The 25,081-nt window shown below is 38.5% G+C and overlaps 1 protein-coding gene across 2 annotated transcripts in view; it reads right to left on the minus strand.

Annotated features, from left to right (window-relative positions):
* Window positions 1–412: 412 nt before the first annotated feature.
* Window positions 413–25,081, minus strand: part of PDCD10 (programmed cell death 10) — a 50,499-nt gene continuing 25,830 nt past the window's right edge. For both annotated transcript variants that reach the window (XM_069083536.1, XM_069083537.1), the window contains exons 3-8: window positions 23,188–23,241; window positions 18,134–18,251; window positions 9,288–9,414; window positions 3,736–3,814; window positions 3,097–3,179; window positions 413–899 (exon numbers count right to left, since the gene is read on the minus strand). In XM_069083536.1, coding sequence (XP_068939637.1) covers window positions 818–899; window positions 3,097–3,179; window positions 3,736–3,814; window positions 9,288–9,414; window positions 18,134–18,251; window positions 23,188–23,241 — 543 coding nt within the window. In that variant the 3' untranslated portion in view covers window positions 413–817. The remainder of the gene's footprint in view (window positions 900–3,096; window positions 3,180–3,735; window positions 3,815–9,287; window positions 9,415–18,133; window positions 18,252–23,187; window positions 23,242–25,081) is intronic.

A 25,081-nucleotide genomic window follows, 5' to 3' on the forward strand; every position in this document is an offset into this window, starting at 1 on the left:
CCAGTTTGAGCTACGATTGTATGAAAAAAAGGTGTGCAAAGCTTATTAGGACCCAGCCTGACAGAAGACTTATTTCTCAGAGTCAAAATCTTTAAATCTCTGAGCTCAGAAAGTGACAAAATAGTGTAAATACACTATAATTGGACAAGTCTTTTGAAAGAGGCTTAGAGATAATGGAAAAAATATTTCAGTACCTCATATACAGTAATTAGTGGAAACATTTTCACTAATTACTTTTTGCCCAAATGGATTAAGGACTCTGTATATATGAATATATATTATATATATGAACTCTTCTTGTTTTAAAATGTGACAAACGGCTAATAAGCTTCCGTTAGAAGTCCTGTAGACGTTACCAAGTGTTCTTGGTCTTCTGATTATACACATATTTTTTTTTTCAAGTAAAGAAATGTTTAACAGATGTAAACTATTTATTGAATATTTGCCACCAAATATTGTTAAATACATTATCTTGCAGCATATCGCTTTCAAGTTAAAATGTCAGAAACAAACACCAATATTTACAATTCTTTTAAGGAATGTTACATAATGACACATTAAGGCGTAAATTCATTTGGCTTATAATTCTTAAAAGAATGATAATAGCAAAAGTGATGCAAAATCTTCAGTGTAAGATTATGATTAAGCTACGTTTTACAAAAATATGGTGTAAGATGGCAATAATCCCATTCAACATCCTGGATTAGGTCCCTTCAGGAGGGACTGATAATTTATACAGTCAAACTTTAAAATTTACAGGTAAAGGCAGCAGTTTAACACCACCACTGAAACGTACAGCTCTTAACATATACAATTTTCAGGCCACAGTCTTGAAGGTCTGAAGTATCAAGTTGGTTTGATGAATTAGTCGGTTGGCACTTATGAACACATTTATTGCCCTGTTACAAAAGAACATGAATAGTATTTTAGACAGTTTTTAGAAGCAAAAACTCACATATTTAAAAAATGCTAATCTCTAAAACAACTTGCAAAGTAAGAGTAAAAATGATCCTGCAATTCACATGACCGCCTCTCCAAAGTGAAGCCCCTATTCCTATAGGTTATCATTGTCTGCATTTTCCTATTGGAAATGCAATGTTTCTGCATTACTGACAAGTCCTAGTGGTTTCACTGACCATAACCTGACAGTGGGTTACCAATTATGGGTGATCCTTCTGGTAACATGAGGGAATATCCTCTCATATCCCCTCCGGGATTTCCTACAAATTTATGCCTCAAATGGCACCATATGAAATGTGCATGGTTCATGTTAATCAGCCAATAACATTTCATCTCAGCCTCCCCAGAAATGGAAGAGCTTCTAAACAAAATCCCAACAGAGAAAGACACAAGCAAGTATCAGTGTTAGTGGGGAAGGAGCAGGACTGAATGCAAGGCAAATTAGAAGTATGCACTTTACATACCAGTCTCAATTTATCTACAGCATGTGCACTGTACAGACAAAGGAAATGCTTCCAAAGATCAGAAATGACTTTAAACTCTACCATTTTCTAATAGTGTTCACTTCCTTGTACAGGCAGGTTCACTCATACGCTTCTATCACAATGCTAACAATATGAGTTCCATCCCCTAGCAAACTGGTCACTTTCCTTTTATAAAGTCTGCATCCCAACCCTCAGATATGCCAACTAGTTATAAGGGGGACCCAGTCGGAGCCCGGATGGATCAGTATGAACACATGTCCGACTTAAGAATCAATAGCAGAATTCCTGTTTTAAAAAAGGTCAACATCGAATAACATGGACAGCATCAACAACAGGAGGTGTGGACAAGCCTCGATAATCAAAGGGAGGCTTTCAAATGGATTCTTGCCTCAAAGGGTCCTCCTCTATCATGACTGTTAATTAACTCAAAGTCAGAAAATCATAGAAACTGCTAAATTCTTTCATTGAAAGTATTTTGTGTATTACTGGATTCAGCATAAGGAAACTCTGGAAAAACTGATGTCAGGTTTTAAAAAAATTAACTACCAGGGAGTCAGGAGGACCTGAGTTCAAATTCGGCCTCAGACACTTGACACTTACTGTATGACCTTGGGCAAGTCACTTAACCCCAACTGCCTTGCCTTTTCTCCATCCAGAAAAAAAATTTTTTTAACACAAAAAGAGAACCAAAAATGAAACGTGACTTAAATAGCACAAGTCAAATGTTCTTTGGTGAAGTTCAAAAACTTGACGCATTGTCTTCACTCCCAGCTTCAAACCTGTTTGCTCTGAACTGACTCTGATTTTAAAAATGTATTAAATGTCAAGTGACTATTAATGGAGCAGCTTTCGTGTGTGGGCATCCTCAATTCATACATGACGTGGCACACGGTCAGTGTGGACTGAACCCCAGGAGATCCAAAGTCACAGTTGATCACATGACGGACTCATTAAGAAGGATACAGGCAGCTGCCTCCGTGTCTACTCGACAACCCTGAGGCAGGCACTACAAGGACTGCTTCTCACATTTTACCAAAAAAGGAAAAAGAAAAAGAAATCCAGTCTCTAAATGGCTAAATGACGAGTCTTCAGTCACACAGCTGATGAGCATTAGAGCTAAGATTCTCACCCAGGTCTCCTGACTCCAGTAAACCACCCTCCTCCTGAATTACTTCTCTGAAAATGTTGCAGCCAGAAGAGGACCTACCCCCACCGAAGAAGAAACGGTATAAAAATTCTGACAGAACACTGCCATAGCAGCAAGCTTTCCAGAGGCTGATGAAAGACCAAGGACTGTGGCTGGATGGTAAGGTGCATTTCCCAAGGGCTGGATGGCAAAGGCACTTCAGGCAGCTCTCCTGAATTCCCAGTACTTTGACCACTAGAACTGATAAGTGTCAAGGTCCCAATACCGAGGTGTGGTATGATAAAACATAATGCCAACCATCTCTCTTCATTATTTCTGTGAACTTAAGATATATGATCTAAACATGCTCTCTTCTCCCTGCCAACACCCCGATGAGCTAGTTTGCTTAAATACAAATTTAATGTTTATGGAATAGTTTTCTTTAGATGGCTCTAGGACTCCTCATACAGAACTGAAAGCTGTATCTGCATACGAAATAAAGTATATCATTGTCACTGAACTTACTTTCCATCTTTAAAATAGGTTTTCAGAGTGTCACTGAAGCTCTTGGAATATTTTACAAATTCTTTCTTTTGGTGTTCAAGTGCCTAAAGAGACAGAAGTCAAACAGTGATATTACAAGATGCTCAGAGCCTACAATAGCACAACATAAGCCACACTCGGTGAAGGCCACTGAAACTGTGAGATCAAAAGAAAATCACTGCAGTCCAGTGCTACCCCAAGATATCCCTGGGGGGGAGGCAAGTCTGGATTTTCTAAGATCAGACCAGCAGGGCCCTACAGCAAACTGGAAAAGCTTCAGAACAGGGAGAGAGCAATGGATTAATTGTTTAAGGCTCTGCTTAGCTATGACTGGGGAGACATATCCCACAAGCTTAGTCATAGCAACTCCCTGGGATGGCCCACTAAGGCAAAGTGGGTGATCTGAAGAGGGGAAGGGAACCTCCACACTGAGAAAACCATAACTCCTGGATCAACATGACAGGTCTCTGATCAAGACCAGTCTGTCACAGCCAAGGAGCATTCAAATGGAAAAGCCAGGAATCTATCAGTTTTAAGAGTTTACCCTCAGTAGGGTTTCCTGCAATGAGTGAGGGGACAAAGCAATCATGGAGCTACAGACAGCACTTCTGCCCCACTTACCCGGCGGTTCTGGTATTGATATTTTTTGAAGACGTTGTTCACTGTGTCAAGAAGTTCTTTTATTGCACTGGCGATGTCCCTGTTGGGGAATGAAAAATGGAGCAACTTTTGAAATCAGTTACATTTAATATAGACATTTTACTGCTTCTAAAAAGAAAAGAGAAAAAAAAATTCTTTTCACATGAGGAGCCGTCAATGTAAAACCTGACTTCCCAGGACACTCCTTCCATGTCCCAAACTTGGCTAATAGTGTCATTCTGATGCAAAAATATGGAGAAGTGGTAAACCGTGCTTATCCTGGCAAACCTGATATTTAAAGAGCATGCACGACGATGGCTCTCCATCTTCCTAGACCTAGGCCTGAGATCTTCTCATTACTCAATGCTGCTTGAGTGACTTCATCTTACCCTTGGTTTGCCCTCTGAAATCTCTAACTTCCTTCTTCATCTTTGGTCCCCACCCCTACTCCCAATTATGCAGCTGATATGGGATTCAACCCTAGGTCTCCCATAGAAATCAAGGCTATGGGGTTCCCCACTCAAGGTTTCATTCCTACCAAGCATTAATCCAGGTTTCACAACTACCTCAATGACGGAAAACTGTTCTCCAAGATGTAACTCAATTCCATTACCTAGTATTCAATCTGAGAATAAGGCCCAAACTCTTTTTAAATAATAGGGTATAGCCAACATTTATAAATATTATTTCATTTAATTCTTACTACACCTTTATGAAACAGGTGCTATTATTATGCCTATTTTACAGGTGGAGAAACTGAGGCTGAGATAGTGATTTCCCCAATGTCACATAGCCAGTAAGTTTCTGAGGAAGGATTTGAACTCAGGTTTTCCTGACATTCAGCTCAGCACTTTTACATTAGAGTTAATAGACCATATCAGAAGTTTTTTGGGTGTTCCCTTAATCTTCCCCACATAAATGAGCAGTGCCATACCTGGGTGATACCACCTCATTTATTAAACCATCCTCCCATCTCAGAAAGAGAATGACCCCTAGAATCTTCACCTCCCACGCACAATTAGTTTTCCCTCTACATTTCTAGCTTACAAGGCTGCCCTTTTCAAATGTCACATTCTACCTTATGTCATTTTTCTAGAGTTCTGAACTTTTGACCATTCTACGGTTTGAGAAGAGCCTTGTGTTCCTTCTAGGCAAATTTCTGAATTCATCTTTTGCAAAGTTACATTCGTATCAGCTATCATTTGAAATATCTGCTTCTAGAATAAAATGAACACATGTGTGCAATAAAAATGACAATCTCTTAAAGGTCACTCTGATGCCTTCTCCTGGTAAGGTGACCCCAAGCTCTCAGACGATCAATAGTCAGTGCACATTTAGCAGGCATGAGCTAAGTGCTGGTGACACAAAGAAGGGCAAAAGGCAATCGGTGCCTCCAAGGAGCTCAGTCTAACATGGGAGATATAACTCACCAACCTCACTCAATCTAAAGAATCTCCTCATGAGAAGGCATGGACTGTTTTGGTTTTTGGTCATGGCAGCACAAAGTGCAGAGGACACAATCTGTGCCAGCGGAAGGAACAATGACTTTAATAAAATCATGGCTCCCTGATGTACACTGAGCTCCTCTGGTGCCTCTTTCAAGATGAAGATGATTAATTTAGGATTTTTTAAAAATCACAAATTTGAGTCATAGTGGTTTGGCACCTCTTTAAAACGGCAAACCAAGACTGGTGTGTTTTCAGCACTTTAGAGTAGGTCTAATCCTACACGAGAGATAGAAAGACTCTAAGGAGCAGAATTACAGAGAAATAAAGGCAATAAAAAAAAGGATCTTGGGGGTCCTCCTCTGCCTGCAGTATTATTAAAACTTTGAATCATAGTAAATACACGAGATTAAAAGTAGCTCAAGACTTCAAGTCTGACATCTGTCTACCCATTTCCTTTCCAGTTTAACATCAGCAGCTAGCTGTCAGATACAAAACTGTTTCTCTGGCTTCTGCTTTAAAGCAAACTTAGAAGCCTGCTGGGATGGTGTGATGAATATGGACTCAGGATCCCTCAAAGAAGAGAAGCCACATGATCCTCTGCCTTTGACTAAAATGAAGATTTCTAGATGAGAAAATAAGACATATTAACTATTATTAGGTCACATTTTCCTAAAGTACTAACAGGGCCTAATAAAAAGGGAATATGAGGGGCGGCTAGGTGGCAAAGTGAATAGAGCACCAGCCCTGGAGTTGGGAGGACCTGAGTTCAATCCTGGCCTTGGTCACTCAACACTTGCTAGTGATGTGACCTTGGCCCTGCCTTCCCCCTCCAAAAAGAAAAAAAAAAGAATATGAGAGAATTTATTTTTGCATGGTACCCAAAGAGCTGGCACTTCGTAAAGAAATTAAAATTTCAAGGTTTAAATATTTCCTGAAATAAATGCCCTATAAAAATATCAATAGGTTTTTCAGGATAGTATTTGCTATAGAAAGAGTCCTGGGCTGAAATTTCAGTTATGATCATCTGTTATGTGGGCCTCAGTTTCTTCATTTGTAATAGTAAGGGGATTAACTGGTTAGACTCCAAAGTCTCCCATTCTGCATCATCTGAAACTGTATAACCCTCAACAAAAGTATGCATCAATTTCTACTTAAGAATTTTTGGATTTCTTAGCTAGTTAGAGCCTGAGGTTGAGATTTCAATTCTATGCTGTGGCCATATAAATAAAAATTCCAGAGACTAAGACCACCAGCTTTGGCCCAGGCAACCCATGCCCACTGTTCAATGTCCAATACATTCACCGACAGGCCAAGTTTGTAATATTGTATGTGAAAGATAGCAAAATGCCAATCTTGAGAAAGTACTCAGAACTAAGGCTCCATTCAAGTAGAGCTCATACGCTGTATCAAAGGAAAGCACTTGGTCTCATTTTAAGATGGAGGTTCTTAACTTGGGGTCTGGGGCCTGTGTTTTGTTTCTTTTTTAAAGAAATATTCTGACTATTACACTCTAAGTGGCTCCCTTTGTAATATTATGACTTTCATTTTGTGTATTTAAAAACATTATTCTAAGCATGGGTCCACAGCCTTCTCCTGATTGTCAAAGGGGGCCCACGGCACAAGAAAGATTCAGAACCCCTCAAATAGCCAGCTCCTTCTACATACTATAATGGCTCTTTCTTTGTGAAGAAAAACAAGTTAAGCATTTTAAAACAAAATACTAACTTTCTATTAATAAAGGAAACATTTTGGGGCGGCCAGGTAGCACAGTGAGTAAGAGCACTGGCCCCAGAGGGGGGATGACCTGGAGATCGAATCCCAGGCTCAGACACTCAGCACCACACCCAGAAACACCTGGCCATGTAACCTTGAGCAAGTTACTTAACCCCAATTGCTTAGGGGCGGCCAGGTGGCGCAGTGAGTAAGAGCACTGGACCCAGTGTTGGGATGACCTGGGGATCAAATCTGGGCTCAGATACTTAGCACCACACCCAGAAAAACTGGCTGTGTGACCTTGAGCAAGTTACTTAACCCCAAATGCTTTAAAAAATAAAAAAAATACAAAAATAAAGGAAACATTTCTAAGCATGAAAGACAATGGGTAGAGTGAATAGAGCCCACCTTGAGGCAGAAAAAATGTCTCAGTTCCCACATCTGACACCTACTAACTCTGGGACCCTGGGCACTAGACGTACCCTCTCAGTGCCCTAAAGGGAAGGTGCTGACCTGCACTGGCAGAGGGAGTTTTCCTGTAATTTTCCTGTAATTCCCTCTGCCAATGAAACCATAGGTCAGTCGTGAAACTATCCCTAGGCTACAGGAATTCCTAAGAAACAAAGGATATTGATTTGAATCCCTGAAAATGTTGTTGTTTGTCCTTAAATCCTGAGGACCCATGACATCAGAAGGGTGATGTCTTGACTTGTAAGTTAACTGGATTTAAGTGAGGCCGGACTGTACAAAGTCACCAGCCTCACTGTCTTCTCCAAGTCATCCGCGTTCAGTGGCAAGTCAGTAAGCAAAACAATGTTTATTCTGTATCTCAAATTTCCTAACATTTAATTTCAAAATGATTCACAGACTGAAAAGAGCTTTTAAGTTTTGAAATTATAAAATAAAAACCATAACTTAAACCCAACCCTACCCCTAGGCAGTGGGTAGAAACCAAATCTTCCACAGTGGGAAGTAATGGAATAAGGTAAAGTAAGTCTGGAGTAATGGAAAGGGTACTGGATGTTGGGATTCAATTACTGGCTCAGTCACCCAATACCAATAAAAAGCTGATCAAGCTCCACCTCAGTGGGCCTCAGTTTCCTTCCCAGTAGAATTAGGGGATTGGAATATATAACCTCTAAGGTCCCACAGAGCTCTAAACAGGTGGCTACCCTAGAGTCAGAATGTTTGAGTTCAAGTCAGGCCACAGACACTGAACATCATTTAAGCTCTTTCATCCAGACTCCTAATCTGTAAAAGGGGTATTTTAATAATAGTCTTACCTCCCAGGAATGTGGTGAGGACAAAATTAGAACATCTGCACCAACTGCTTTGCAAATCTCATATCCCTTTGTAAATGGGAGCCTTGTTACAACTGCTGATATCATTCCTTGCTTCCTGTCAATAATCCCCAGCTTTATAAAATCTAAGATTCTCCACCTGGGCATGAAGCCTCTAGATCCCTCTGCCCCTGGCACCAGGTCGCTCAGCACTAGGAGAGGGCCCCAGGGATGTCTAGTCTAACACATATATCTGAACAAAAATTCCCTCCTACGTAAATCCTACCCATAAGTCATTCTGAATGCAGGAAGGCTCCCAGGCAGTTTGTTTCACTTTGACACAGCACTATTCTAACGATGTTTTCCCCTATCTCAAACCTCACTTTGCTTCGCTGAAACTGTACCGATCACCCCTTGCTTTCTGCCCTCTGGGGCCAAGCAGAGCAAGATTAATTCCTCTGGTGCAAGACAGTCTTTCAAACACCTGAAGATGAAGTTCTGTTCATAGGATTTAGAATTGGAAAGGAAGTCAAAAATCAGTGAAGCTGTGTCCCTTGTTTTACAGATGAGGAAACTGAGGCCCCGAGACTGCAGTGACCGGCAGTGCCAGCAGAACAGTCAGTGGCAGAGCCAAAGACTGGAGCTAAGGTCCTCCACACACAAACCAAGCTTTCTCTCTGTGCCCCATGTGGCACGATCCAGACTGCCACCGGCTCCTTCTTTCTAGATATGGCCCATCCTAGAAGGCAGCCTGCATTCCCTCTCCTGCTCTCTGCTCAGCCTGCCATGCTTTCCCTGCACTTGGTGAACTACAGAACCTCTCTGCTTCTCCCCATTAGAATAAACGTCCTCCAGACCCTGCACACCACCTGCCCACCCTGCTTCTGAGCATAATAACTCTACGTGCATAATAATTAACGTGTAAGGTTTAACAACAACGTTTCATCCTGCTGTATTTGTAAGATGCACATTTACCAAACGGAGATAAACACAGTAATTTGGAACCGAACAGCGGCCTGGCAATCATCTTTTAACATGTAATAAAATGAAAATATTCAGGAACTGCTCCGATAAAATGCAAACCGACACTTACTTGATTGTCTGAAGGAACCTGACTCGGTCATTGATCTCATCAGGGATCTTACTGAGAATCTGTTTAAGTGCTCGTGCCTTTTCATTCAAGTCCTGGAATTCAGGCTCTGGTCTCTCGATCATATACTCTGACAAGACAAATATTAAACAAAATATCAGCTATCTAGAGGCCTAATTCAAGTCTTGGGGCTTAAAATCTATGTGGGCCAAAGTGCAAAATCTTAAAGACAAAAGTTGTGCAAAATCTTAAAGACAAAAGTTGTCCAAAAAGGTGGTTGAGGAAAAATGTGGTAACATTGAAAAGGAAAAAAACAAACACAAAACCTTTCAAAGACAAGAAGTATGATCAATGCAATAATCAACCACGATCTCAGAAGACTGATGAAACATGCCTAGTCACCTTCTGACAGAGAGGTGAGGAACTCAAGGTACAAAATGAGACATATATTGTTGGGCACGACCAATGGGGTAATGATTTTTTTTTTGCTTGTCTGTGCACATTTATTACTGGGGTTTTGTTTTTTCTCCAATGGAGTGTAGCAGCAAGCACCCCAAGAGTCCTCAGGGTGGTTGCCCATACAGGTTCTTGGATCTGCTTTGTTAAAGGAAAGCAACTCAAAATGGGTTAACAAGCTTACTTTAATCAGTCAGACATATATCGTTTACCTTGTTCAGGGGAAAAGGTCGGCACCCCGAACTCCAAAGTACACAGACAGAATTATCAAGACAGAAACAGATCAAGTAGACAGATTTCCAAACTGTCCAACCATTACATCCATACCCAGTTAACATCTGGGTTTCCACATCTGGGTTTTTCAAAGCTGGGGGGGGGGGCTCCAGACAACGGCTTCTCAAAGTGAGCCCCCAAAACAAAGCCTCACATCAGGGCTTATATAGCCTTCTCCTGGCTCAGAGAATGTAACAACCTTATTGACCCACTGGCCAATCAAAAAGTATTTACTGAAAAACAAGCCTCCCACCCCAGGCTCCAGGTGCACTTTAGCCTAGGGGCAGGGAAGATCTTTAAAATTTACGTTCCCATTACATGGAGGAAGGAGAGAAAATAGATTTTTCTTAATTGAAAAAGATTTTTTAAAAAGAGGTCAGTTATAATTTAACTTTTAACCTAAAAGAAGTTAAATGAAAAAGATTCTAAGTAAATTCCATTAGGAACTATTATCAGAAGAGTGGTCTCTTAGAGAAACACGGTAGTATTTTCCCATTGTGAAGAAAGAATATACTTTGTTTTCTATTTAACTATGGATAGCAGGCCAAAGTCTGTGGTCAGTAAAAAAAAATCAGCACTCATACACATGTGGATACATACTATCTAGGCTTTTAAAGAAGCTAATTCCATTTGGATTCAAAGGCATAGAAAAACTTCAATCCAAGCACTTAATCCAATCTTATTCCTTCTAACCCCTGGAACACATTAATTCCAGTCAAATGAACTACTGATCTCCATCTCCTCACCACACTTTAGGCACACACTGGACACCTAACCATCCATGAATACAACTTATTAACCTTCCACCTCTCTTGATCATCATGCTCCTTCTTTCCCTCATCATGACTGATGATCCATCAAATCTTACGTGTTGCCTCTCAGCCTACCTTTTCTACCTCTGGTGTCACCTACCCCTACAGCTGGTCTTGAATTTATAGCGTACCAACTTCTTGATTCCAAAGATGCCACTGTAAAATCCCTCACTTCTGTCTTCTGCTTTTGATCCCAAATATGCTGAGCCAACCCTAAGCAAAAACCTACCGTCTGACTTCCTCTCTCCTGCTCTGGGGGTGCTGAGCATCATTAAACAAAGTCATGATTCTGCCCAGCAGAATGACAAAGTCATGATTCTGCACACCAGAAAGGTGTGACCCTATGACATTAGTCAAACCTTCACCATTGAGACAATCCTTCCACACTTTGTTTTCTGAAATGTCTGCTCTATTTTCTCATCCTCAATGCCCAACTGCACTTTTAACTCTCATGTAGGCAGATGGCCTACAAATCTCTTCAACCTCTTCTTTTTTTGTACCACTAAATTTCTAAAAACACCAGATTGGCATTTGTCCCTAAAATTCTATCAAAACGATTTCCATTTGAAAAGAACTCACTATTTGACAAAAACTGCTGGGAAAACTGGGATCCAGTGTGGCAGAAACTGGGCATAGACCATTATCTAATACCATATACCAAAATCAACTCTAAATGGATGTGTGATCTAGGTATAAAGGCTGATACTGTAAGCAATCTGGGAAAGCAAGGAATAGTTTACCTGTCAGATTTGTGAAGAGGGGAAGACTTTATGACCAAACAAGAATTAGAGAGCATTATAAAATGCAGAATGGATCATTTTGATTACATTAAGCTGAATAGTTTCTGTACAAACAAAGCCAATGTAACCAAGATTAGGAGGGAAGTGGAAAATTCGGAAAGAATTTTTACAACTTATGTCTCTGATAAAGGACTCATTTCTAAAATATACAGAGAATTGAGTCAAAATCTATAAGAATACAAGTCATTCCCCAATTGATAAATGGCCAAAGCATATGAATAGGCAGTTTTCAGACGAAGAAATTAAAGATATCTATAAGCATATGAAAAAATGCTCTAAATCACTGTTGATTAGAGAAATGCAAATCAAAACAACTCTGAGGTACCATATCTCACCAGTCAGATTGGCTAAGATGACAAAACAGGAAAATAACAAATGCTGGAGAGGATATGGGCAAATTGGAACACTAATGCATTGCTGGTGGAGTTGTGAACTGATCCAACCATTCTGGAGAGCAATCTGGAATTATGCCCAAAGGGCTATAAATAATTGCATACCCTTTGACCCAGCAATGTCACTTCTAGGGTTATATCCCAAAGAGATCATAGAAGTGGAAGACCCATATATACAAAAATATTTATTGCAGCTCTTTTTGTGGTAGCAAAGAATTGGAAATTAAGGGGGTGTCCATCAATTGGGAAATGGCTGAACAAGTTGTGGTATATGAATGTAATGTAATAGTATTGTGATATAAGAAACAAGGAGCAGACAGACTTCATATTTACCTGGAGAGGCTTATACGAACTGATGCTCAGTGAGAAGAGTAGAACCAGGAGAAATGTATACACAATTACAAACACAATGTATGTGTGGTCAGCTTTGGTAGACTGGACTCTTCTCAGTAATACAGGGTTGTAAGTCAACCCCAAAAGACTCATGATGGAGAGAGATGTCTACATCCAGAGAAAGAACTAGAAAGAACTGAGTTTGAATCCAGATGGAAGCGAACTACCTGCTTTTTCTTTTTATTTGGTTTTGTTTCCTCTTTCCCATTGGTTATTCCATCTGATACAATCCTTTATAACCTGACTGGTGTCTAATGTGAAGGTATTTGCAGATCCTATACTTGATTGTATGCTGCCATGGTGGGGAGGGAGAAGGGAGGGAGGGAGAGAGTTTGAAACTCAAGGAATTGTGGAGCTGAGTCTTGTAAACTAAAAGTAAACAAACAAATTAATAATGACAAAAAATTAAAAACAAACTAAAAACTATTCCCATTTATGGGGCTCTAACCACTAACCTTGATGGAATTTCCCTAGTTCTCACCCTCCTTCACCTCTTTGCAACATTTGTCAAATATTTCCTTAAAATCTGCACCTAGCTAAAATGCACATATGTCTTATCAATATGAGAAAATAGTACTAGTGTCTTAGCTTGACTTCTGAAAAATGGAAACAGTTATGTCTTTCATGCAAGAGTTTGATGCTATCAGTGAAGCCTCCCCCAATTCCTCCAGTTAAGTATGTCTCCATACTCAAACTGATTTGAATTTCTTTATATTTTACACCATCTCCTGAAGAATGCATGCTCCTGGAGGGCAGGAACTGTGATTTTTCATCTGTACTCTTAAGACCAAGTGCAGTATCTTCCTTGCATATAGTAGGCACTTAATAAATATTGTGGATCAAATACAGTATTTGCTGCTGCCCTTTTCATTCTTCCATTGTGAATGGCTAAACAGATGCCCCCCCCCCGCCCCCTTTCTTCCCCCTCCATCAGTTTTCTAGTGGAGATGGATAGCATTTTTCATCATGAGTCCTTTGGGATCATTATGGATTACTGTAATAATCAAAGTTGCCAAGTCTTTCACAGTTATTATCATCACAACATTGCTGCAAGTAATGGTGCACTCTGTTCTGGCTCCAATCACTTCACTTTGCATCAGTTCATGAGTCTTCTCAGGTTTTACTGAAACCACTTTGTTCATCATTTATTAGAATACAATAGGATTCCATTACATTTATATGCCATAACTTGACTACTCCCAACTGATGAGTATTACCTCAGTTTCCAACTGTTTGCCACCACAAAAAGAGCTGCTGTAAATATTTTTTATACACGAGTCCTTCTCCTTTCTCTTTGATATCTTTAGAGTATAGACCTAGGAGTGGTTTTGCTGGGTCGAGTGGTAGGCATAGTTTTACAGCCCTTTGGAAACAGTTCCTAAGTGTTCTCCAGAATATTTGGACTAGTTCACAAGCCCACAAACAGTGCATCAGTATACCTATTTTCCCACATCTCCTCTAGCATTTGTTATTTTCCTCTTCTGTCATGTTAGCCAATTTGATGACGTGGTACCTCAGAGGAGTTTTGATTTGCATTTCTCTAAATATCAGTGATTTACATTATTTTTTCATATGCATATTAAGGGTTTTGATTTCTTCCTCTGAAAACTACCTATTCATAACCTTTGACCACTTATCAATTAGACAATGGCTTATATTTTATAAATTTGGCTCAATTCCCTATATATTTGAGAAATGAGGCCTTTATCAAAGCAACTTACTGTAAAATTATTTGCCCAGTTTCCTACTTTTCCCCTAATTTTGGTTGTATTTGTACAAACTCCTTTTGATTTCATGTAATCAGAATTATCTATTTTATCTCTGTGAACATCTTTCTCTTGTTTGGTCATGAACTCTTACACTATCTGATTTGTAATTTCTTCCAAGTTCCTCTAATTTGCTTATATCACCTTTTCCTTCTTTTTGGAGGGCAATGGGATTAAGTGACTTGCCCAAGGTCACGTGGCTAGTTAAGCCTTAAGTGTCTGAGGTCGGATTTGAACTCAGGTCCTCCTGACTCCAGCGCAGGTGCTCTATTCACTGTGCCCCCTAGCCATCCCCACCTTTTATTTCTAAATCATTTATCCATTTTGGTGTATGGTGTGGGACATTGGTCTGTGCCTAGTTTCTGTCAGACTACTTTCCAGTTTTCCAAGATTCTGTCAGATAGTAAGTTTCTGCCCCCAAAGTCTGGATCATTGTTTCTCTAATACTAGGCTACTGAGTTCATTTGTTTCTGCATACTGTGTACCTAATGTGTTTCACTGATCAACCACTCTCTTAAATCACTATCTCATCGTTTTGATGGTTATTGCTTTGTTGCACAGTTCTAGTACTGCCAGATTCCCTCCCCCTCCTCCACTTTTTAAAGATAGATTCCTCTTGATCCTCATGACTGATACCTTTGTCTTTTTTACTTCAGCTAAAGCATAAGATTCTGCTACAGTCCCTTATTTTAACTGTTGTCCTTCTGTTTCAAATGTCTTTTGTAAACCACTTTTTATTATTTTGGATTCTATTTTTGAAACTATTCTATTTCCTTCCATTTTGTAGGTGCGTTTGTCCCATTCACATTCAATTATGATTGTTATATATTCCCCTCCATCCTATTATCTTTCATTTATCCTGCTCTTTATTTCCTGTCAGCCTTCCTGTTTGCTTCTGACCACTGCTTCCCTTAATCTACCCTCCCTCTTATCCACCCCCTCACCCCCTATTTCTCTAATGCCTTTTTTTCTCCAAATTCCCATTTTTGTAAAATAAAGCTCTGTACTCAGCTGTAACTGTACTTGTATTGTTCCGTCCCTGAACCAGTTCAGATGAGAGGTTCAAGTGTTGCCCACTCTTTGCCCCCATTTTTCCTCCCATTGTAAAAATTCTTGTGTGCCTCTTTTGTGAGATAATTTATTCCATTCTTCCTTTCTGCCCCCCCCCTTCTCCCAGTGAATCCCTTTCTCACCATTCCATTTCTTCTTCTAAGATCATCCCAATATAATATATTCACATCCACATTCTCTATGGAGGCTCCTTCTAACTGCCCTAATAATGATAAAGTTCTTAGGAATTATACATATCACCTTCCCATGTAAGAATGTAAACAGTTTATTCTTATTCAGTTCCTTATGATTTTCTCACTCATGTTTGTCTTTTTTATGCTTCTCTTGAATCGTGTGTTTGAATGTCAAATTTTCTATTCAGCTTTGGTCTTTTCATCTGGAATTCTTGAAACTTCTGTTTCATTAAATATTCATTTTTTTTTTTTTTACCTCTGAAGGATTATATTCAGTTTTGTTGGTAGGTTACTCTTGGTTGTAATCCTAGTCCCTTTGCTTTCTGGAATATCATATTCTAAACCATCTGCTTCTTTACCATGGTGGCTGTTAAATCTTGTGTGATCCTGACTGCTGCTCCAGAGTATCTGAATTCTTTCTTTCTGGCTAACTGCAGTATTTTTGCCTTGACTTAGGAGTTCTGGATTTTGGCTATGATATTCCTGGGAGTTTTCATTTTGGCATTTCAGTCAGGAAGATGACCTACAGATCCAATTTCTATTTTGCTCTCTGATTCTAAGTTATCTTGGCAGTTGTTAAAAAATAATTTCTTGAAATATGTCAAGACACTTTTTGTTCATGACTTTTAGGCAGACCAATAATTCTTAAATTATCTCTATTTTCTAGATCAGTTTTTCCTATGAGATATTGCCTATTTTTTCTTTTTTTTTTTTTATCATTTCAACTTTTGTTTGTTTTTTGATGTCTCATGGAATCATTAGCTTCCACTTGTCCAGTTCTAATTTTAAAGGAGTTATATTCTTTAGTACTTTTTTGTGTCTATTTTACCAAGATGCTAATTTTTTTCATGATTTTCTTGCACAGCTTGCATTCTTTTCTTATTTTTAATCTACTGTCTCTCCTCCCTGCCACTACATCTTCTTTGAAATTCTCTTTTATATTGATACCTTCTAGATGTAGATATCATCATGACATAACTCTACAGAAATTAAACTGAGCCATCCTGCCACAACCTGATAACACCTCACCTTACCAAGTTTATCCCATACGGCAGGCTTTATGCTTTCATCACACTGGACTACACATCATCACCTGTACAAGTAAGGCAATGCTGTACCTTGGTACTTTGGCTCATGTGTTTTAACATCTATGCTTGGAATGCCGCCTTCCCCATTCCTATGTCTAAAGACGTCCAACTCCATCCATCAAATCTCATTTCTAATGCAAACACATCTATGGGGTTTCCACTGATTACATAACAATCTTAAGCACTTGTATATTATTTTTATTAGGGTTATTTGTATTAGCATCATATCACAGCAACAGACTTATTCTTCCACGAGGGCAGGAACTATCCCTCTGTATCTCAGTGCCAAGAATAATACTCTGCACATAAAAGGTACCTCACAAGTTGCATGAATAGCTTCTTCATTAGGTAGCTAGCTTGTGTAAAATGTACAAAAGAAAGATACAAGGGGAAAAGACACCATGCCTGGACTCAGGGACCTTACAATCTAGTGAATTATGATTAAAAAGTGGAAATACATATTTATTAGAACTGCAAGTGAGACAGATCAAGAATTTAATTGACCATTACTATTAAACTCTTCATTAACATTTCATTGGCTAAATTAAAAAATGCCGAAATCTATGCTGAAACTGTTATGTATTCCTGGTCAGAATTTATTTTTTATAAACCCTACCTTAATGCTAATTTCCCAGAATAAGAACTTCAGAAGACAGGCCTGACTAAACATAAAAAAGTCAATTTCAGCAGAGTATTCGACCTTAGACCTACAAAGGGATCATTTTAGTATTAAACCCCATTGCCTTTGCAAACTAACCAATATATTCCTGCCTAAAAGACTTCAGGTATGGAAGATTAACATTTTAAGAATAGATAGAGAGTTTCAACTGTATCACAATCACAGACAATTATAATATTTTTTTAAAAACATAAAAAAATCACACATTGTATTCTATCATAGTAGATGGTGGGAGTGATCGATCCAAGGAGAGGTTTAGCAGGGAGCAATTAGCAATATTGACATGGGGACCAGGGACTGAAGAATATAGTTGATCTGCTTCACTAAAGGTTCAAGATAGAGAAAAGAGAGTGGCTAGAACAGAGGTGTGGGTCTGGGAGATAACCAAGGGGTCAAGGGATTGGAGATCACTGTGTAGATATAGAGTAGGATTTTGCATGGGAAAGCAGAACAAGGGGTAGAAAGCCTGATGATGGTCAGATAAGGGGAATTCAGAGTTCTTGGACAGAGAGGTAGCGCATTTGTGAGTGATGGCAAGATCGAGGACATGACCATTTCTGTACATGGATGAGGTGGGATGGAGCAGTAAGTCATGGGAAATGAGCAGGTTGAGAAGCTGAAACAGTTAAGAGTGTCTGAGGGAGAGTCAACATGTATACTGAAATCCTTTTGTGAGAAGGCAGGATCAGAATTTAATTGTTCTATTTAAATAGCTAAGTTCTAACAAAATTCTATACATGTTATCATTTAGTGAACTTTTAATAGCTTGATAACTGAAAAAGCATTAATACGGTAAATGACAACTAAAGATTTAAGATTTTTTATTCCATATAGCTTCTTTTCCAAAGAATCGAGTTTCTTTAACTAAGATTCATTACTCTTAGGGAAATGCTATTCAGCAATTTCAAGGCACAAAATTATAAACGTAGGTTCTGATATCTGATACCTTCTACATCATCAGCTGCCATACGAAGAAGGGACTCTGTGAAGTTAACTTCTACGCTTTTTTTCTCCAGAATTTTCATAATGATGTCCTGGGTGAGACCTGGGTTTTCTTTTTCAGCCTAGATTAAGGAGAAAGTTAAAAATGAAACAGAGAAAACAAATGAGCACATTGAAGCCAAGTCTTAGCTTTTAGGTACAATTTGTATGCATGACTAGGCTTTCTGAAATCCAACAGATAACCACTAGACTAGTTTGCAGCCCTTTTTTCAAGCCAACAATCATCTCTGGAGTTCTGCCATTGTCTCTGCATCAGTACAACTTTTCACTACAGTTACATATCCATTTTCTACTTGAGAGAAAAAATATTGACTATTTCAAACTTTACCTTATACTCTTAAAGAATAAAACCAACAAAAAGTCTTCCACTTCTGACTTGCCACACTTTCCCCTCTAAATTATACAGTTTTTCAAGACTGTATTTTGGAATAAGGATCACACCGGCATTTATCTCTATAGCTTTTCCAGTATTTCAACACCTACTATTAACAATTTCAGAAAACGACACAGAACATTTTCTATAGATTTTGTTGCCACAATAGAATCTTTTAACTACTTTCCCACAGTCATTTCCATTTCTCTCACTGCTTCAGTCCTGAGAATATTATTTCCTTGTCTGGCTTTCAGATTATCACTATAATCCCTGACTACTGCTGGGGAATGTTTCACTCATGAACCTACTGGTCACATGATATTCCTTATCTTCCCTAAGGCAACAAAAACTCCCAGCCATTCTAAATTTGATCATAAAAAGTTTTAAGTTCATCCAAGTTAGGCCCTACCTTTCTCCTCTGAATTTTTTTTTTTTTTAGTTTTGGTTCTTTTAAAAGTCACACTTTAGCTTTACTGTTTCTTCCAGGGATGTCTGCCAATTTAATACTTCTCACTGGCCATATCCTCATCTTTGTATAAAGTGGCCAAGATAGGCACAAATTTATTATCTTAATCAGAAGATAATCTTTCTTGCTTCTATTTCTGTCAAGTATACTTTAACCTCTTCAAATTAACTCTGATGTCATCAAGACCAGTTTCCCCCCACCTATAGCATTATGGGATTTTAGTTTTTATTAATTTGCGGAAACACACACCTCAAGATGCAGACTGAAATAAGGACCACACATTTACATTTGTTTCAGTCAAGAAATGGACTGCTGTCAAACGCTTCTGCTAACTCGTTTTGATAGAGGATAAGCCAGTAAAGAATGTTCTCCTGGATTCTGCTGCCACAGCATGTGCACTGCCTTATACTTCTCAACACTACCTAATACTCTTTATATCTAAGCTGTCCCTGAAGTCTTAGTGTAGATTTAAATTATTAAAGATTAAACGGCACTAATGCTTTTTGGGACACCCTGTGTATAGATAGGAATTAATACAGATCTTTATCCATTTATCTATCTTTATATAAAAAAGACTGCCCTTAAACAAGGGATCCTGTTTAAAGAGAGGCAACACTGTGTAACAGAAAGGGTAGCTAGGATCTCATACACTTATCAGCCGTGCAACCTTATTGTGAAGTTGAATGGCACAGTGATTAGAGTGCTGGGCCTGGAGTCAGGAAGACCTAAGCTCCAATCTGGCCTTACTAGCTATGTGACCACAGGCAAGACTCTTAACTCTGCCTCAGTTTCCTCATCTGTAAAATGAGTTGGAGAAGGAAATGGCAAACCGCTTCCATCATCTTTGCCAAGAAAACCTCAAATGCGTTCATGAAGAGTCAGGACACAATTGAGATGACTGGACAATCTTCCTGAGGCCCAATTTCCTCCTCTGATAACAGTACCTATTTCCCAAGCCTACTGTGAGACTCACATGAGATAACATAAAACCTCTATAAACTTTAAAGCTCTATATAAATGTGGGCTATCACTATGAAGACCACACAGGCCACAGTGTCAGGATGACCTGAGTTCAAGTGTTGCATGAAAACTGTCTTGGTGACCCTGGGCTATCCACTTAATTTCTTAGTGCTGCAACAACTGGGAAACATTATAAGTCGTAGAACAATTGTCATCTGCACTGGGAGAGGGAGCTTCCTTACTGGGAATTCCTTGAAATGAAATCACAGGCCTGGTCCCTTTTCCCCTCCAAAAAAGAGAAGATTCCATGAAATATAGATTAAGACAATTTAGTACAATTCTTTCAGCTACACATAGGACCATTACATTCACAACACACTACTGTAATGGGTTATTACCTTTTAGATTGTGGCCCATCTTCCTTTTATAGAAAAGAATAATCTCTAAGTCTCATGAAAAACCAGTTATTCAACAGAGACATAGCAAAACAATGCTATATCCATCATAACATTTCCCACACCTGGGAGGTCTACTGGTTAGGTTCAAGTAATCAGAATTCTGGTATAACTTTAAGTACCAGGCAAGGGTAATCCTAGTTAAAGGGGAAATAGCTAAGAGGAAAAAAAAGCCACAAACTTTGATTTTTCTGGGTCAAAGACTCCTCGTCCAAAATCAAAGGGTGGCTCTAGTTCAGTGTTTCTAAGACTTTTTTTGTGTGTTATGGATTCCTTTGGCAGTCAGCCTGGTGAAGCCTTTGAGACCATTCTCAAAATAATGCTTTTAAATGCACAAAATACACAGGATGTCAAAGTAAACCACTTATACTGAAATATAGTTATCAGCATTAAAAAATAACTAACAGATACCAGGTTAAGAATCCCTGGTTGAGATGATTTCCAAGACCCCTTTTAGTTCTAAATTGATAAAGTATATGAACCAAAGGGATGGTCATACTAGCTTGTAAAGTCACAGCTAAGGTCATGCCATTTTGTAGAGAAAATACGCTACTCATAAATCAGAGTCAATGCACTACCCACAGCAGAAAAACAGCATTCTGAGATATCAGCACATGATGGACACTCTTACAATCATAAAGAAATATATGGTTAATTTTTAAAAAACTAACTTTTTATTGATTTAAATTTTTTTCTTTTACATCATCACAGTTCTTTTCAGTATCACTCTGAGAGAGTCATCCTATATAACAAATAATATTTTAAATCCTCCCACCTCTACCAAAAAAAGAACAAATACAGCATAGCCAATCAAATGCAATGAAGACTTCTAAAACATGTGCACCAGCTATGGCCTTCCCATGTCCACAAAGGGGCAGGGCTGGCGGTCTCCTCCCCTCTCTTTTCTTTTCAGTCCTGCTTGATCTTTCTATTTTGACTCCATTCACTGAGTTTCTTGCTGTGTTATGTGGCTGTTCCTCCCACTGACATTGCCGTCATCACTGTGTACAGTGTTTTCCTGGCTCTGCTGACTTCACTGCATTGTTTCTTGTAGATCTTACCGAGCTTCTCTGTATCCATTTCATTCACCATTTCTTGCAGCACAAATATATGCCATTAACTTTGTGTAGCACAGCTGATTAGCCATTTTCCAATACTGGGCATCTCTATCACTGATTTCCAAGAACTTTTCTAAGATCTAAAAACTTATGACTTTATGACTCTTTAAGATTGATTTTATCTTTGCCTTTTGGTATACTAAGGGCTTAAAAGAAACAGTACTTTCAAAACATTATGTTGAATTTAAATGGACTTGTGAGAAGAGAGGGCAAGGCAAGTCATTTAGTGATATTAGGAACTCAATTTGATATACCATAAAGAAAAGATTTATCTGGATGAATTTATAGTCATTAGTGAAATATTTATTACACGCCTGAATCCAAATGAAAACTTGATATATTTTTAATCAACACAATACTTTAAAAATCACACCAACCTGAAGAACAGCAAAGTGTTATACCCAATGATAAGTGTATTTAATGCAAATAAAGCCAATATGAATGGTAGTCTTTTCTGTAGTGGTAAAAAAAAAAACTGCAAAATTAGAGACATCCAAAAAAGAGGGAACGGCCAAATAAGTTGTGGGATATGAATGAGCTAAAGTGCTAGTGTTCTGTAATAAAAAAGGAACGAGATGGTTTCAAAGAAGACATGGAAAGACTTATATGAACTGATGCAAAGTGAAGTGGGCAAACCATGTGAAAAATCCATATGATAATATCAATATTATAAAAATGGAAAATTCTAGGGGCGGCCAGGTGGCTCAGCGAGTAAGAGCACCGGCTCCAGTGTCAGGATGACCTGGGGATCAAATCTGGGCTCAGATACTCAGCACCACACCCAGAAATAACTGGCCGTGTAACCTTGAGCAAGTTACTTAACCCTGATTGCTTTTTAAAAAAAAAAGGACAATTCTGAAGACTTTATAAGTAATAAAAAATTAGCTGAGCAGAACTAGAACAATTTATACAATAGCAATGTATCAACAAATGTTGAAAGTTGTAAGAATTATGATAAATACAATGACCATTTATGATTCCTGAGAAATAATGAGGAAGCATACTATCCACCTCCTAACAAAGGTATTTTGATTTGGGGTAGAGAATAAGACATATGCATCTCTGTATACAGACATCAAGAGAATTTGTTTTGCTTAATTATGCATATTTATTAGAAATTTTCATTTTTCCTTCCTTTTTTTTTTGGTAGTGGTGGTGGTAGGGAGAGAAAATAGATTTTTGTACCTCCTCACCATAAACTCTGAAAATGTTCCTAGGCAAATGAAACATTGATTTTCTTTCCCACTTAAAATATAGTTTTGGAGTTTAACAAACCATTGCTTTTAGTAAACACTGTCAAAGACCACTGTCTTCAGTGATGTAATTCTACAAAGAAGTTGTTTCGATTCAAATCGTGATAAATCACTAATACACCCAATGTCATTAAAGAGAGAAACATTTAAAAGAAACCAACCCCTAAAGCACTGATGGAAAATGAAGAGTTAACGAAGGAGAGAAAGGCTTTGATACCCTATTCTCCTGTTTCCCTCCAACTCTGTAGTAAAGTCCAAAACGAGGCACCTGAGAAGGTTTTTCATTAAAAGGGAAAGTCAGCAATAATTATGCCATGGCTTTAACTCATAAATAACTTATTTTAATCATTCTAATAAATTATGAGCTTCTCACCTTGATGAAAGCTGCTCTTAGTGTCTGAGCTGCAGACAGATTTACTCGTTCTAGCTGTAATAAAAGTTTAAAGTCGTTAGTAATGCCAATTTATTTAAGAGAGCATACGTGACCTATCTGAATCTTAATTCTACAGTAATCACTTTGCTGTAACCGTAATTCAAATAGCAACAATTCTTGTCAATGTCTTTAAACTGTCAATACAGCACTGAATCAACAGCCTACCCACCTAAAACTGTCATTAGTGAGCCACCAAGAATTACAGATGATAAACCTTTTTTTCTTTATTAATATTTTAAAATAAAAGATAAATATCTAACTAATAAAGTTTTAGATCCACCCTTTAATTTAAAACCAAAACGCTTGGTTAAGCATTCTATATTTCTGTTAGAAAATTATATTCTATTTGATACATTTTAAGGAGAAGTCTTTTAGCAGAACTAATACTTTCCCTTGGTTCATGGGAAATTACCTTCTGCCTGGGTTAGAATTAAATAACTCATTGGGTTTACGGAGTATCTGATGGCTACTCTTATAGTTCTGCTGACCAAATATTTGATGAAATGCTCATGGGTCACAGACCTAAACTGAAAGAAAAAAATACTACTTAATATTTCTGGTTTCTATTCTCACCCCCTAACTACTCCTGTGACGCTGCTTTTTAGCTTTTCAATGGAAAGGGAAAGAGAAATAAAATTCAAAACAATCTATTATATTAGTTTACAGAGAGGCCTGACAAATTAGATAGATAACCCCGTTACTTGTAGACATATACTTCAGTCCCTTCTTGGTTTCTATCACATTTGGACCTCTCTCAAAAGAATTTTTTATATTCTATTAGTTATTTCTGTTGTAACACTTGTTTTGAAAACCTGAATTTGCTCTGTGACTAATTAGGGAACAATTAAAGCATAACACAAATTTCCTGTTTGTTTATACACGATTTCATTATCAAGAAACAGCAAGATTGCAGTAACTGCACCACTTCACAATAACTCATAAGCTGTGTCCCTTCTGATCTCCCTTTTCACGAGCCAACTTCTGGTCTTTTTTCAAGGTAAAGGGTTAGTATATCCAGTGTATCTCCAAGTACAGGAGCTGTGGGTGAGGCAGGGCTGGTCTACACCATCTGCCCTCCAACCTTTTGTCATGCCCTCGGGCCCTCAGTTGAGGCCTGTTCAACTTGTGTGAGGCTTTGCCAGCCTGGGCTCTGTGGGAAGCACAGCTCAGCGAAGGGCAGCCCAGGAGCACAGACACCACCACTTTTTATTACACTATTTACATATCTCTTAAACATCTGACACGTGCAAAGCTGTGTTGTCATCTTTCTGAAACGTGACGCTAAGTATTTAAGCACGATGCCCCTGCCCCTCATTTCCCCCCGTACAGGCCCTGTGGTTTTGCACAATAAAGTGCTTTTCAGAGCTGCACGCGTTTTGTTATAGCAGAGCTGACTGTCTTATGTAAACAGCATCCTGCTCATCTGTGTCCTTCAGAGCCTAGCATACATTAGGCATTAAATAATCAGTGAACTGAACAGTGACAGGAGATGATAAATCACGAGTTTAAATCAATCTCTGTTTCTAATATATCCTATCAAGTGTAAAATGCACAATTCCAGGATAACTATGCTTATTCAGAAGCCTAATAATTATATTTTCTATTATGTCTAAAAATCATATAATGTATTCTTTTTATAAAAGTAATCTGTATAAACATGATGGCTAACCTCAAAACAACCAACAATTTCATCTGGTTGCAGGTTTCTCATGCCCCTAAGGACAATGAAGAAGACAGAAGTCAACAAAACTAGGCCGTGTCTTTTCACTGGAACAATATTAAGTATTGGAAAATATCGCTGCCTGTATAGGTCTCAGAGAGTAAAACATTTCAA

The sequence above is a fragment of the Petaurus breviceps genome, unplaced genomic scaffold (genome assembly GCF_028583685.1).
Source record: "Petaurus breviceps papuanus isolate PSGF00001 unplaced genomic scaffold, PetGlider_PUasm1.0 173, whole genome shotgun sequence".
In the NCBI taxonomy this organism is placed as follows: domain Eukaryota; kingdom Metazoa; phylum Chordata; class Mammalia; order Diprotodontia; family Petauridae; genus Petaurus; species Petaurus breviceps.